At 49.4% G+C, this 13,178-nt stretch overlaps 1 protein-coding gene across 1 annotated transcript; it reads right to left on the bottom strand.

Moving 5' to 3' along the window:
• Positions 1-2,967: 2,967 nt before the first annotated feature.
• Positions 2,968-13,046, bottom strand: Coq4 (coenzyme Q4). The gene is made up of 7 exons (XM_042681266.1): positions 12,783-13,046; positions 12,572-12,703; positions 10,103-10,199; positions 9,604-9,706; positions 5,406-5,535; positions 4,310-4,403; positions 2,968-3,579 (listed from the first exon to the last, which is right to left on the bottom strand). The coding sequence occupies exons 1-7, from the start codon at positions 12,850-12,852 to the stop codon at positions 3,408-3,410; spliced, it is 798 nt and encodes a 265-aa protein (XP_042537200.1). The 5' UTR covers positions 12,853-13,046; the 3' UTR covers positions 2,968-3,407.
• Positions 13,047-13,178: the final 132 nt, after the last annotated feature.

Genomic DNA, 13,178 nt, shown 5'->3' with positions numbered 1-13,178 from the left:
AGTGCTAGCTACCCTTGAGCAAAAAAGCTCAGGGACAGTGCCCAGGACCCGAGTTTAAGCATTAGTACTGGTGTACACACACACACACACACACACACACACACACACGCACACGCACACGCACACGCACACGCACACGCACACACACTCAGAGTGGGAGCTGAAGTGTGGTTCAGCAGTAGAATGTTTTCCTAGCAAGACCCTGAGTTCAAATTCCAGGAGCACCACCAAAACACACATATACACAATTTAGAAAAAAAAAAAACACAACAAACAACTCAGGCCACGTGTGGTGGTACATGTCTATAATCCAGCACTGAGAGGCTGAGGTAGGACTGAGTTCAAGCCAGACAGCATAGGAAGACCTTGGCACTTACACAATGAACAATGAAACAGATGACCCAGATGTTTGTTGTAATAGCTACAGACATCTTGTTTTTTTACATAGGAGCCAAAAACGTACACTGGAGAAAAGAGACAGCCTTTTCAACAAATGGTCCTGGGAAAACTGACTGATTACATGCAGGAAACTGAAACTAGATCCCTACCTGTTACCCAGTATAATCAACTCTGAGTGGATCAAAGATCTAAGCATAACATCTGAAACTGAAACTACTGCAGGAAAACATAAGCTTGTTTTCTAAATAGGACTCCAAGAAAATAAAAGCAAGATTGGACAAATAGGAATGCATCAGATTTAAAAGCTTCTGCATGGAAAAGATAGAACAAAACCACCAATGAGACTACTAATAGACGAAAAATATTTAACGGAGAGATTAATATACAGAATATACCAAGAGCTCAAAAAAACAGTAAGGACTGGAATCATGACTCAAGTGGTAGAGTACCAGCCAGCCAGCCAGCTAGGTAAACAAGAAAACATGAGTTCAAACCCCAATACTGACAAAGAATGAAAGAAAGAAGCCTGGAACTGGTGGCTCATGTTTGTAATCTTAGCTACTCAGAAGGCTGAGATCTGAGCATCGATCACATTCAAAGCCAGTCTGGGCATTTCACATCTTATCTCCAATTAACCTGCAAAAAGCTGGAAGTATAATTGTGACTTAAGTTGTAGAGTAAAAGCCTTGAGCAAAAAAGCTAAGGGACAGTGGCCAGGCTATGAGTCCAAACTCTTGCCCTGCAACACACACACACACACACACACACACACACACACACACACACACACACACACACACACACACACACGCAAAAGAATTTATCCCAGGGCTGGGAAGGTGGCTCAGTGGTAGAGTGCTTGCCTTGCATGCACGAGGCCCTGGGTTCGATTCCTCAGCACCACATAATCAAAAAGAAAAAAGCCGGAAGTGGTGCTGTGGCTCAAGTGGTAGAGCGCTAGCCTGGAGCTGAAGAGCTGAGGGACAGCGCCCAGGCCCAGAGTTCAGGCCCCACGACCGGACCCAAAAAAAAAAAAAAAAAGAATTTATTTCATTGGATAAAAAGGTAGAGGAGAAGGACCAATAGAGAGGGTTTGATCAAGACATCTTGTATACATATATGGAAATGTCACAATGAAATCTTCCTTGTATAACAAATGAATGCTAATAAAAGTCAGTGGTAGTATTATTTTCTCCAACCATGAGCTCACAAAACAAATGCTACTCCATAGTTAGTGTCTAGAGGGGTAAGAGATCCACATGGAAGACAGAGAGAACCATCTAGGAGTGTGACCACCTCCCACACCTCCACATGTGACTCACTGGGCTGCAGTGTGTGGTGGGGAAGCCATGGAAACAGCTGCCATGATGGCTGAGGCACAAGGAGCCCCTTCTCTTCCTGCAGGAGTCCAGTGAGTCAGGACAGCTTCCTCCAGTGGAGAAGCCCAGGACTGGAAGTAGCAGGCAGAGCCTCTCTCATGCCAACACCTCACTAATAATAGTCTCCCACCCAGGGACCACCTTGAGGTGCCATGTGAGGGGCCTCCAGTGCTTAGCACTGACTGGCATATAACACAGCTGTATTATGGCTGTGGCCATAATACATTGAAACATAGGAAAATCAATCAGGCTGGTAGCCTGAGTCCTAGTTTATCGGGGCAATTCCTTGACTACTTCTGGGCCTCAGATGACCTATCCACAGAGTTGGCGGCTCTGGAACACTCAAAGGCCCTGTCATCTTGGAGTGTTTTCTGGCCCTAAATCCTCAGAGCCGCCACACTTCCAATGGCACATTTCACATTGCCTGCTTCCATTCCTTGTGGAATTTTTTTTTTTGTCGTGGGGCTTGAACTCTGGACCTGGGCTATCCCCCCAGCTCTTCAGCTCAAGGCTAGTGCTCTACCACTTGAGCCACAGCACTACTTCCAGCTTTTTCTGTTTATGTGGTGTTGAAGAATCGAACCCAGGGCCTCATGCATGCAAGGCAAGCACTCTACCACTGAGCTACTTTCTCAGCCCCAGGAAGGTGCTTATTTGTCATTTCAAAATGAACTATAGCCAAACAGCTTCTTCTGTGAACACAGTGAGAAGGAAACAGCCCCGGCTGGGTGTGATCGTCATATCTGCAATTCCAACACTCAGGAAGCAGACAAGAAGATTTCAAGTTTAAGGTCATCTTGGGTTCTGTAGACAGACTGTCAAAAAATCAAAACCACACACACATACACAATCCTCCTTAAAACCCACAAAAAAGTCTTCTTCCTCTCAGCCCTTTCTCTGGAGCTCTTTCATGCCTCATTTCAGAACACCTCAAATTAACCCTAGAAGGCAGGCACTGACATTGCCTTGACTGAGGATGAAAGTGGGGCTGAGAAGTGAAATGGATTTGCCCTCTGCCCTCAGCCCTCAGCTGGATGGGGATTTGAATCCCACGGGTCTGGATTCAGACCCACAGAGAGGGTCATGCAGCTCAAGTTCAGGATGGAAGGGAATTTTTTCCCTCAGCGCTGAAAGGTCCAAGACAGTCAGAGCTGAGGACATCACTGGGTCAAGGAGGACAAGCAGACACTTGAGTTGATGGAAGCTTTTATTCAGATAGCAGACTTATCTTCTCTCTGGCCAGCTCTTCTCCAGCCTTTGGACCTGGGTGCAGCCCTTGCTCCTTTGAGGACAGGCCACCTGGCCCAAAGAAAAACCTGACTGCCAGGGAGGAGTCTCAGATAGAAGCTTAGGACATGAACATTCCAGTGTAAGCTTTGGTAGCCCATCCTTGTACACCTGTGGCTGTCTGTGGACAGCTCCCAGCTCCCCTGGGAGCCCCACTTCCTTGTCCATTCCCTCCAAGGCTGGCCCTCCAGGCCACATAGCAATGACTATGACAATTATGTTCAATGATGTCCAAAGGTCAGCGTTCAGAGAAAGTACAAAGGCAGTGGCAGAGGCCCTTGTACCCCAAGGGGGGCAGGGCACACAGAGGCAGGCTCAGCCCTCCTGGTACCATAGCTCAGGCTAGGCCTGTCTCTGCACCTGTAGGGGCGGTGGTGTGATGCTCAGCTCCTCCCGTAGGGCCTGCAGGGGCTGCTCCCAGCGCCGCTCGTAGTATAGGTTGAGGACACAGGGGGACCTGCGTCCATTCTGAATTGCCCATGGGATCAGCTCCGAGACCAGTACTTGCAGGCTCCTGTAGGGCAGTGGAGGGAAGAGAAGACACACTGTTCCAAGGACTTAGCCCACTTTATGCTCAGCACTTGGTTAACCCAGCTCACAGTAAAGCTGAAGGGAAGCTCAGTGAGGTAAAAATCTCATGTTCCAACTATGTATCTTGAGTACCACAAAGCTTGGATTTAAGTAGAGGGCTAACAGACTGAGAGTGTGGCTCAAGTGGTAGAGTGCTTGGCTAGTAAGCAAAAGATCTTGAGTTCAAATCCCAGCACTGCCATAAACAAATGAACAAAATGTCTATCCAGGAGCTGGGAAGGTGGCTCAGTGGTAGAGTGCTTGCCTAGCATGCATGAGGCCCTGGGTTCGATTCCTCAGTACCACATAAGCAGAAAAAGCTGGAAGTGGTGTTGTGGCTCAAGTGGTAGAGTGCTATCCTTGAGCTGAAGAGCTGAGGGACAGTGCCCAGGCTCAGAGTTCAAGCCCCATGACCGACCAAAAAAAAAAAAAAGGTCTATCCAACTCCAAAAACCAGCACCACCGTGCCTTCTACCAACTCTGTCTTTCTGACCCTGCCATAATGGAGGTCTGCCCCAAGAGACCTTGAGGTCCAGGCTTAGATCACTGCATCAGGCCAGTTCCTGTTCTGTCTTTCTTCCACTTCCTTTGCCTCCTAGAGAGCCACAGGGCAGCTCAAGACCTGTGTTCCCTTCCCATTTCCTATTGTCCTTTCCCCACACCTGAAAACTTACTGAGTACTGAGGCGGATCGGGCCGAAGAGGGCACCCAAGATGCACATGGGCAGGCCTGTCTGCACAGCCTCAAACCATTTCACCACGATCTCCCCTGGGGGTGAAGGATGGGATGGAGGTAAGCAGGTGCAAAGTGGGGGGCAGTGGCACTGCTGGTGGCTCCCAGAGAGGCATCCTCCCAACCCTGCCAGTGCTTGCTGTGGCCAGGCCTATACTGGCTCTGGAGGTGGAGAAGAGGGTCCAAGAACAAGCAGAGGAGAATAAGGACTGGAAGGGAAATGGGTTCACATGCAGGGGACCTCAAAAGCCAGGTGAAGGCTGGGTCCTGGTGGCTCACTCCTGTAATTCTAGCTACTTGGAAAGCTGAGATCTGAGGACAGAACTTCAAAGCCAGCCTGAAATCCATGAGATACTCATCTCCAATTAACCAGGAAGAAGTAAAAAAACCAAACAAGAATGTGAGGCCCTTTTAGTGGGCACCCGTGGCTCATGCCTGTAATCCTATCTACTCAGGAGGCTGAGACCTGAGGATCATGGTTCAAAGCCAGCCCAGGCAAGGAAAGTCAGTGAGACTCTTACCTCCAATAAACCACTAGAAAAACGGAGGTGGCGCTGTGGCTCAAGTGGTAGAGCGCTCACCTCGGGCTGAAGAGCTGAGGGATAGTGCCCAAGCCCAGAGTTCAAGCCCCACGACCAACCAAAAAAAAAAAAAAAAAAAAAGAATGTGAGGTCCCTAGTTCAGGTCCTAGTACTCACACATGTGCACACACACACACATGCATGTACACAAATACTCTCCCAGTGGGGAGTGTCCAGGAGGGGGTCAGAGCAGGGCAACTGCTAGAGGCCCTGAAGCAGGAACACAGTTGTCTGGAGGCTGTGACATGGGTGTAGGAGCCACATGGGGGAGAGGGCATGGGGAAAGGGGATGTGTGGCAAAGGTGATACTTGGCATGTTTCCATAAAGCAGAAACTAAGGCAGACTCTGACCCAGCTTGATGGGTGGGTTGGTGAAGACCGGTGCATCTGCCCCACAGACACGCAGGGAGCCAGCCCGCCAGGGTGCCCTGCCCTCCCTTCTCCCTCATGCAATCACCTAAGATGTTGGTGGGCATGCCCAGAAGTGTGTGGAGCATGTCATGTACCTCCCGGTACCGCTGGATCACGTACGCCAGCTCCTCATCATCCACGAAGCGGGTGGGTGCTCGGGTGTCTGGGGAGACCCTCTGACAAACAGGACATTCTGATAGTCCCCAGGGCTTAAAAGGCCCAACCACTCCCACCAACTCCTACCCATCCCTCAAACCCTGTTAGTGACACTCATCGAGATGCATTGTATTAGCTGGGTGCCAGAGGCTAAGACCTGAGAATAGGGGTTTGAAGCCAGCCAAGAAGACTTACCTTCAAAAGCTGAAGCAGAGGTATAGTTCAAGTGGTGTAGAGTACCAGCCTTGAGCAAATAAAAACTCAGAGATAGCTCAGATCCAGAGCTTAAGCCCTAGTATCAGCATACACATACAAACAAGCTGCATTGCACTCATAAACTAACCTGTTGAATTGAAACCCCTTTGTACAACTACTTAAAAGATAAAAATTTAACACACACTGCTTCTGTGGACTGCTTCTGTCCACTCTCCACCGCAGGTGAGGGTGGGGAATCTGAGAGGCAATACATGTCCTTGGGTCTATCCAACTTGAACAGTGTTTCTAGCCTGTTTGCCTCTAAAGTCCTTAGTTGGGAAGGGCAATAGGGAGTTGTATTAAATGGAAATTGGTAACCTTTTTGTGTGTGTGCGCATGCGCCAATCCTGGGGCTTGCATTCAAGGCCTGGGTACTGCACCTCAGCTTTTATACTCAAGGCTGGTACTCTACTATTTGATTCATAACTCCACTTCCAGCTTTTTTTTTTTTGGTCTGGTCATGAGGCCTGAACTCTGGGCCTGGGTGCTGTCCCTCAGCTCTTCAGCTCAAGGCTAGCGCTCTACCACTTGAGCCACAGCGCCACTTCCGGCTTTTTTCTTTTTGCTTATGTGGTGCTGAGGAATCGAACCCAGGGCCTCTGGCATGCAAGGCAAGCACTCTACCACTGAGCCACCTTCCCAGTCCCCACTTCCAGCTTTTTGCTGGTTAGCTAGAGGTAAAAGTCTCTTGGATTTGTCTGTCCTAGCTGGCTTTGAGTTGCAGTTCTTAGATCTTAGCCTCCTGAGTAGCTAGTATTACGGATCTGAGCCAGTGGCACTGGGCTCTTTTAAAGTTTTTATTAAAATCGCTAGTTGTAGGCTTTAAACTACCCGTGTCTTCTATTTTTTTTTAATTGTGAAAATACTGTACAGAGGGGTTACAATTACATGGGGAAGGTAATGAGTACATTTCTTATCAAGCATTGTTGCCTCCTCCTTTGTTTTCCCTTACGTGTCTTCTATTTCTATGTGTATGTTGCTATATGAGGGCTCTTTTGCTCACTGTAGTAACCTTGTGTCAAGTGCAGGGCTGGAAGAGCTCACACCTCCTCAAAGAGAGAGTAAAGGGCTTGCCTGGGGCACTTCTCTGGCCCCAGGTAAGGCCGTCCAGATGTTCCTTGCTTGCCCCATTTACTGTAACACCCACACACTGCAGGAACAGCTTCATCTGCCTGCTCCCTAGACTAGGCCTTAGCCTGTCCAAAAGCTGCTGGCTCAGTGTCATCTTTGGCCTGAATTTGTGACCTTTTGGGCCCCAGGACCTAATTTTCTCTGCAGTTCTATTTTTTGTGTGAGGCTACTTTTACTGAATGCCTATGTGCCAGTCCTATATGATGACCTTTACAAAGACTGTTGCATTTTGTACTTAAATACTCTAGGAAGTAGATGTTACCATCATCCTTAGATATCAGTAAGAAAAAAAGGCTCAGGAAGATAAAGTAGCTTGCCCAAGACTATACAGCTAATAAATAAATTGACTAAGTCTGAATTTGAAAGAAAACAAGTACCTTTACATCCCTAATAAGTCTGCCATGTCAGTGCCTTGAAGCTAAATGTTAAGTCCCCTCACTTTGATGAGGATTTGTTAAAGGGCTGTAAAAACAGGGCAAGGCAAGGTTTTAATTCCAGCTCCATTTTTTCCAGGGCTGAGGACCGAACCCAGGGCCTTGCGTGCATGCCGGGTGGGCGCCCTTCCACTGGGCTAAACCCCCAACACCCTTTTTTTTTAATTTTGGTTGTGGGGCTTGAACTCTGGGCCTAGGCACTGTCCCTGAACTCTTCAGCTCAAGGCAAACACTCAACCACTCAACCACAGTGCCATTTCCAGTTTTCTGGTGGTTAATTGAAGGTAAGACTCTCATAGCTGGGAGCTGGTGGCTCACACCTGTAATCCGAGCTAATCAGGAGGCTGAGGTCTGAAGACTGCAGTTCAAAGCCAGCTGAGACAGGAGACTCTTATCTTCAATAAACCACTCGGAAAACGGGAAGTGGCGCTGTGGCTCAGGTGGTAGAGTGCTAGCCTTAAGCTGAAGAGCTGAGGGACAGTACCCAGGCCCAGAGTTCAAGCCACATGACTGACAAAAAAAAAAGAGTCTCATGGACATTCCTGCCTGGGCTGGCTTTGAACTGCAATCTTCAGATCTTAGCCTTCTGAGCAGCTAGGATTACAGGCGTGAGCCACCGGCACCGGGCTTATCTCCAGCTCTCCTGAGCTCCAGAGTCCATTCCTGCCTTCTGGATTTCACAGAATGACCACACTTCACAGTGACATCAGCCTCAGGTCAGCAGCCTGACCCCCAGCCTAGTTCTAAATGTGGGTTAGGATAAGGGCATCCCTTCCCATTCAGATTTCCTTGCCCCAGAAGTGTTACCTCTCCAAGCTATTACCATACAAGGGCAGTTGTGGAGCAAGGTGAGGAGGCTGGCCCTGGCTAGACCTTTGCCATTCCTCTCCTCCACAGAAAGGCTCTAGGGACTTCAGAAGCCGTCCCTCCCCGAATGGCACTTGGATAGGCTGCCCTGGCAGGTTTGATGAGTCTTCTTGCATCCTGGTGCAATCTGAAGAAGAAAGTGTAAATCAGAGCAGGGGATCGCTCTGCCAAGGCCAGTGTCAGGAGAGGGTGAGGGACAGATTCCTGTCTTCAGGACCATGGCTGTCACCACTTGGGAGGATTCTACTGGAACCAGCATATCAAGGCCAGGGACACTGCTTCTAATATCCTACAGGTACTGGGCAGACCCATGACAGAGGGGTGAGAACCTGGTTCTATAACAGCCTTTGATTCTGCTCCTCCAGCAGTCTAGATTGCCAAGAAACTTGGCAGAGGGGCATCTGTGGGACTAGCATGAAATGGAGAGGGTAAAAAACATGGGCCAAGCCAGGCACCAGTGGCTCATGCCTGTAATCTTAGCTACTCAGGAGGTTGAGATCTAAGGATTGTGGTTCAAAATCAGCCTGGCAAGAAAGTCACCAATTAAGCACCAAAAAAGCTGGAAGTGGAGCTGTGGCTCAAGTGGTAGAGACCTAGCCTTGAGTTGGCTTTGAACCTTGATCCTCAGATCCCAGCCTCCTGAGTAGCTAGGATTACAAGTGTGAACCACCAGTGCCCCGCAAATAAAACTTTTTTTTTTTTTTTTTTCAGTCATGGGGCCTGAACTCTGGGCCTAGGCAATGTCCCTCAGCTCTTCAGCTCAAGGCTGGTGCTCTACTGCTTGAGCCACAGACCCACTTCTGGCTTTTTCTGCTTATGAGGTGCTGAAGAATCGAACCCAGGGCCTCATGCATGCAAGGCAAGCAAACTCTACCACTTCCCAACCCAAATAAAACATTCTTGACTGTGAGACAACGGATGAGCCTGGCAGTGGGCATGCAGAATAAGGTTAATCAACACCAGTGACTGAACTGGAAGGATCTTCCAAGCCCATCTGCCCATCCTCTAGAAAAAAATGAAACCTGGGCACCAGACAGAAGGCACTCTTGAAGCCGGGCGCTGGTGGCTCACGCCTGTAATCCTAGCTACTCAGGAAGCTGAGATCTGAGGATCGCGGTTCAAAGCCAGCCCGGGCAGGAGAGACCGTGAGACTCCTATCTCCAATAAACCACCAGAAAACCGGAAGTGGCGCTGTAGCTCAAGTGGTAGAGTGCTCGCCTTGAGCTGAAGAGCTGAGGGACAGCGCCCAGGCCCAGAGTTCAAGCCCCATGACCGACCAAAAGAAAAAAAGGCACTCTTGATCGTGGAAGCAGTTCAGGGCTTCCCCTGTCCCAGGGTATCATTCCCATGCCATGTGTCTGCCATTCTTGGTGACTGCCACAGCACAGAAGCAAAACTCACATTCATATCTAAGAACCGGAGATATTCACGGCCGAGGGAGCCTTCAGGCAGGCTCCGGAGCCTGCCCAGGTCTAGAGTAGACAGTGAGATCCGGGGACGCTCCCTGAAAGGCAGAAGGGAGAATATGGGTATAGGAGGGTACCAGCAAAGTTCCAACTGAGGCAAGCTTAGGAGTAAGGAAGGGGCACAGACCAGCAAAGTGGCTAAACCTGAGGAAACTCACCAAGGATGGATGCAGGGTACTCATAAAGATATTGCAGGATGGAATACAGCTAGCACATTATGGGAGCTTAATGAAGACACAGAACCTTGAGGCCAGCATATTGCCTTATCATGGGCACACACATATGTGCTTCTAGAGTGCCCAGCCGGTGCAAGCATCCATAGTCAGGGTATTAAGAAAAGTTCCCTAGAGGAAGAGGACTAACAAAATGTGACACCTGTATAGTTCATGATCTCTAGAGAATGCCCCAAGCTTCTGGGAAGACCTGGGACCTACTGTAGGATCTGAGCACCCTCTGGATCCCTCCTCATCTGGTCCCTGAGAACCTTCAGGGTACGGCATCCTGTAGTTTCCCCTAGAACTGCAACCATGTCTGAAACGACAGAAATGGGCAAAGATTGGGAAGGTCATCTAAGTTATCTGACCAGGTCTGAGTCTTAGTTCTCCGAGACACAGTAAGACAGGGATAATATTTAAATCTTACTTGTACAGATTCATGTTAATTGCTTAGCTAATCACTTGAAACACAGCAATGACTCAATATATTTATAGCCATTTTACTAATTTTTGCAGTATTGAGGTTTAGCTTTGTACTTGCTAGGCAGGTACTCTGTTAGAGCCACATCTCTATTTCCAGCTTTATGGTGGTTAATTGTAGGTAAGAGTCTCACAGGCTGGGAATGTGGCTTAGGAGTAGAGTGCCTGACTAGAATGCATGAAGCCCTGGTTTTGATTCCTCAGTACCATATACACAGAAAAAGCCGGAAGTGGTGCTGTGGCTTAAGTGGTAGAGCGCTAGCCTTGAGCAAAAAGAAGCTCAGGGACAATGCCCAGGCCCTGAGTTCAAGCCCCAGGATTGGTTAAAAAAAAAAAAAAAGGCTCACAAACTTTCCTGCTTTGGCTGGCTCTGTACTACCAGCCTCAGATCTCAGTTGATGTAGCTATGTTTACAGGCATGCATTACTGATACCGTTTGAGTTCGGGTCTTGCTTTTTGCTCCAGCCAGCCCGGACCATTATCCTAATTATCTTCCTGCCTGCAACTAGGATGACAGGTGCACGCCATCATGTCTAGCCTTTTCTGTTGTGATAGGGTCTTATAACCCTTCTCCCCTACCCTGGGCTGGCCAGAAACCAGGATCCTCCCCATTTCAGCCTCCCACATAGCTAGGATGCCAGGTGTCTGCCACCATGCCTAGCAACTAGTTGAGATGAGAGATCTCCCAATTTTTTTTCCCCAGGTCTAGCCTTGAATCATGATCCTCTGCATTTCTGCCTCCTGAGTAGGTAGAATTATAGGTATGAGCTACTGGTATTTGAACTATTTATAGCTATTCTTCCTGGTGCTAAGGAATTCCTTAATCACTTCCATATGTAACGTTGTTACAACAGAGTATCAGTACTTCATTGATTGGTATAGCCTTTTCTATCACAGTGCTGGTTTGCATTCAGGTACAGTTACTATTTGATGACCCTACACCAGTTTTTTGTTTTTTTTTTTCCTTCTGGAGGTTGTGGGGCTTGAACAGGGCCTGGACTCTGTCCCTGAACCTCTTTGTGCTTAAGGGTAGCACTCTACCACTTAAGCCACAGTGGCACTCGTGGTTTTTGGGTGGTTAACTGAAGATAAGAGTCTCACAGACTTTCCTGCCCCAGCTGGCTTCGAACTGTCATGCTCGGATTTCAACCTCCTGAGTAGCTAGGAAGATTTCAGGTGTGAGCCATTGGCGTCCAGATCAAACTGCTTATTTTCTTTTTCCTTTCCTTCTTCCTTTCCTTTTTGGTGTGTGCCAGTATTGGGCCTTGAACTCAGGGTATGAGTGCTGTCCCTTTGCCTTTTTTTCCCCCCTCAAGATTGGCACTCAACCACTCGAGCCATGGCTCTACTTCGTGTTTTTTTTTTTTTTTTGGGGTGCAGTCGTGGGGCCTGAACTCTGGGCCTGGGCGCTGTCCTTCAGCTCTTCAGCTCAAGGCTAGCGCTCTACCACTTGAGCCACAGCGCCACTTGCGGCTTTTTTCTTTTTGCTTATGTGGTGCTGAGGAATGGAACCCAGGGCCTCAGGCATGCAGGCAAGCACTTTACCACTGAGCCACCTTCTCAGCCCCTTGTTTTTTTTGTCGGTTATGTTGCTTGAACTCTGGGCCTGGGCACTGTCCCTCAGCTCTCCACTTGAGCCACAGCACCACTTCTGGCTTTTCTGTTTATGTGGTGCTGAAGAATCAAACTCAGGGCCTTAAGCATGCAAGGCAAGCACTCTACCACTGAGCCACCTTCCCAGCCGTTTTGTTTTATTGGTAGTTAAGAAGAGATAAGAGTCTCACGGACTTTCTTAGCTAGGCTGGCTTCGAACTATGTCCCTCAGATGTCAGCCTCCTGAGTAGCTATGATTACAGACCTGAGCCACAGACGCCCATCAACTTGCACTTAAAAAAATTTTTTTTTGTGGGGGTCCGGTCGTGGGGCCTGAACTCTGGGCCTGGGAGCTCTCCCTCAGCTCTTCAGCTCAAGGCTAGCGCTCTACCACTTGAGCCACAGCGCCATTTCCGGCTTTTTTCTTTTTGCTTATGTGGTGTTGAGGAATCGAACCCAGGGCCTCATGCATGCGAGGAAAGAGCTCTACCACTGAGCTACCTTCCCAGCCCTCAACTTGCACTTTTAATAGAACATTCCTGGTGACTAGTGTTGCTAGGCTTGGGTGCCCCGACCTCTTGCCGCCCTGCTGGAAAGGCAGAGCGTTGCTCTCACCGTGGCGGTAAGGGTCGTAGAGCGCCATTCCCGCCGAGCCCGCAGCCAGCAGCGCCTTCTGCAACCGGGAGGTGGGGATGTGGTCTGGGTACAGCAGGCCGGCGCCATGGCTGACGGCCCGGAGGGGCGCATCTAAAGAGCAGAAACAAGGCCGAGGTTAGCTGAGTTACTCGCAGATTCCTTCCGCCCCTGCCCGGGACCAGGCCAATACCTGTAGCTGGTCCGGGACGACTCCGGAGCCGTCCAAGAGGGCACAGCGCCCTGCGCAGCAGCGTCGCCATGGCAGCCGACGTCCGCTTGGCGGATGGGCGGGTCACGTCGCACGTCCCAAAGTCCTCCGCGGACGCAGGGCCAGAGGCGTCAAAAGACGCCACCTTCAATTACGCTGCGGGGAAACGTCGGAGTAACGGCAGGAAATAGTCGTGTGGCCCATGTGGCCTGTCTGCCACCTACTTAACGTATTAACATTCCCCGTTCCAGACAAGGCTGAGTGGGTTTCCAAAGGGGACGTAACCTCTCCAGCTTGGCGGTTCTTCGGGGGGGCCCTATTTTCTCCCCCCCTCGCGTTTTCCACACGAGGACAATAAGATGCGAACCGCTTCCGGCT

The sequence above is a fragment of the Dipodomys spectabilis genome, unplaced genomic scaffold (genome assembly GCF_019054845.1).
Source record: "Dipodomys spectabilis isolate Male_0828 unplaced genomic scaffold, ASM1905484v1 ptg000067l, whole genome shotgun sequence".
In the NCBI taxonomy this organism is placed as follows: Eukaryota; Metazoa; Chordata; class Mammalia; order Rodentia; family Heteromyidae; genus Dipodomys; species Dipodomys spectabilis.
This window is presented reverse-complemented; position numbering and strand designations above follow the sequence as displayed.

Coding starts and splice junctions, on each gene's coding strand:
- Coq4 (XM_042681266.1), bottom strand. CDS start 12,852: ATGGCGACGCTGCTGCGCAGGGCGCTGTGCCCTCTTGGACGGCTCCGG. Junction 4,404..5,405: donor CATGCCCACCAACATCTTAG/GTGATTGCATGA, acceptor CTTCACCCCCAG/GGGAGATCGTGGTGAAATGG. Junction 3,580..4,309: donor CCGATCCGCCTCAGTACTCA/GTAAGTTTTCAG, acceptor ACTGCCCTACAG/GAGCCTGCAAGTACTGGTCT.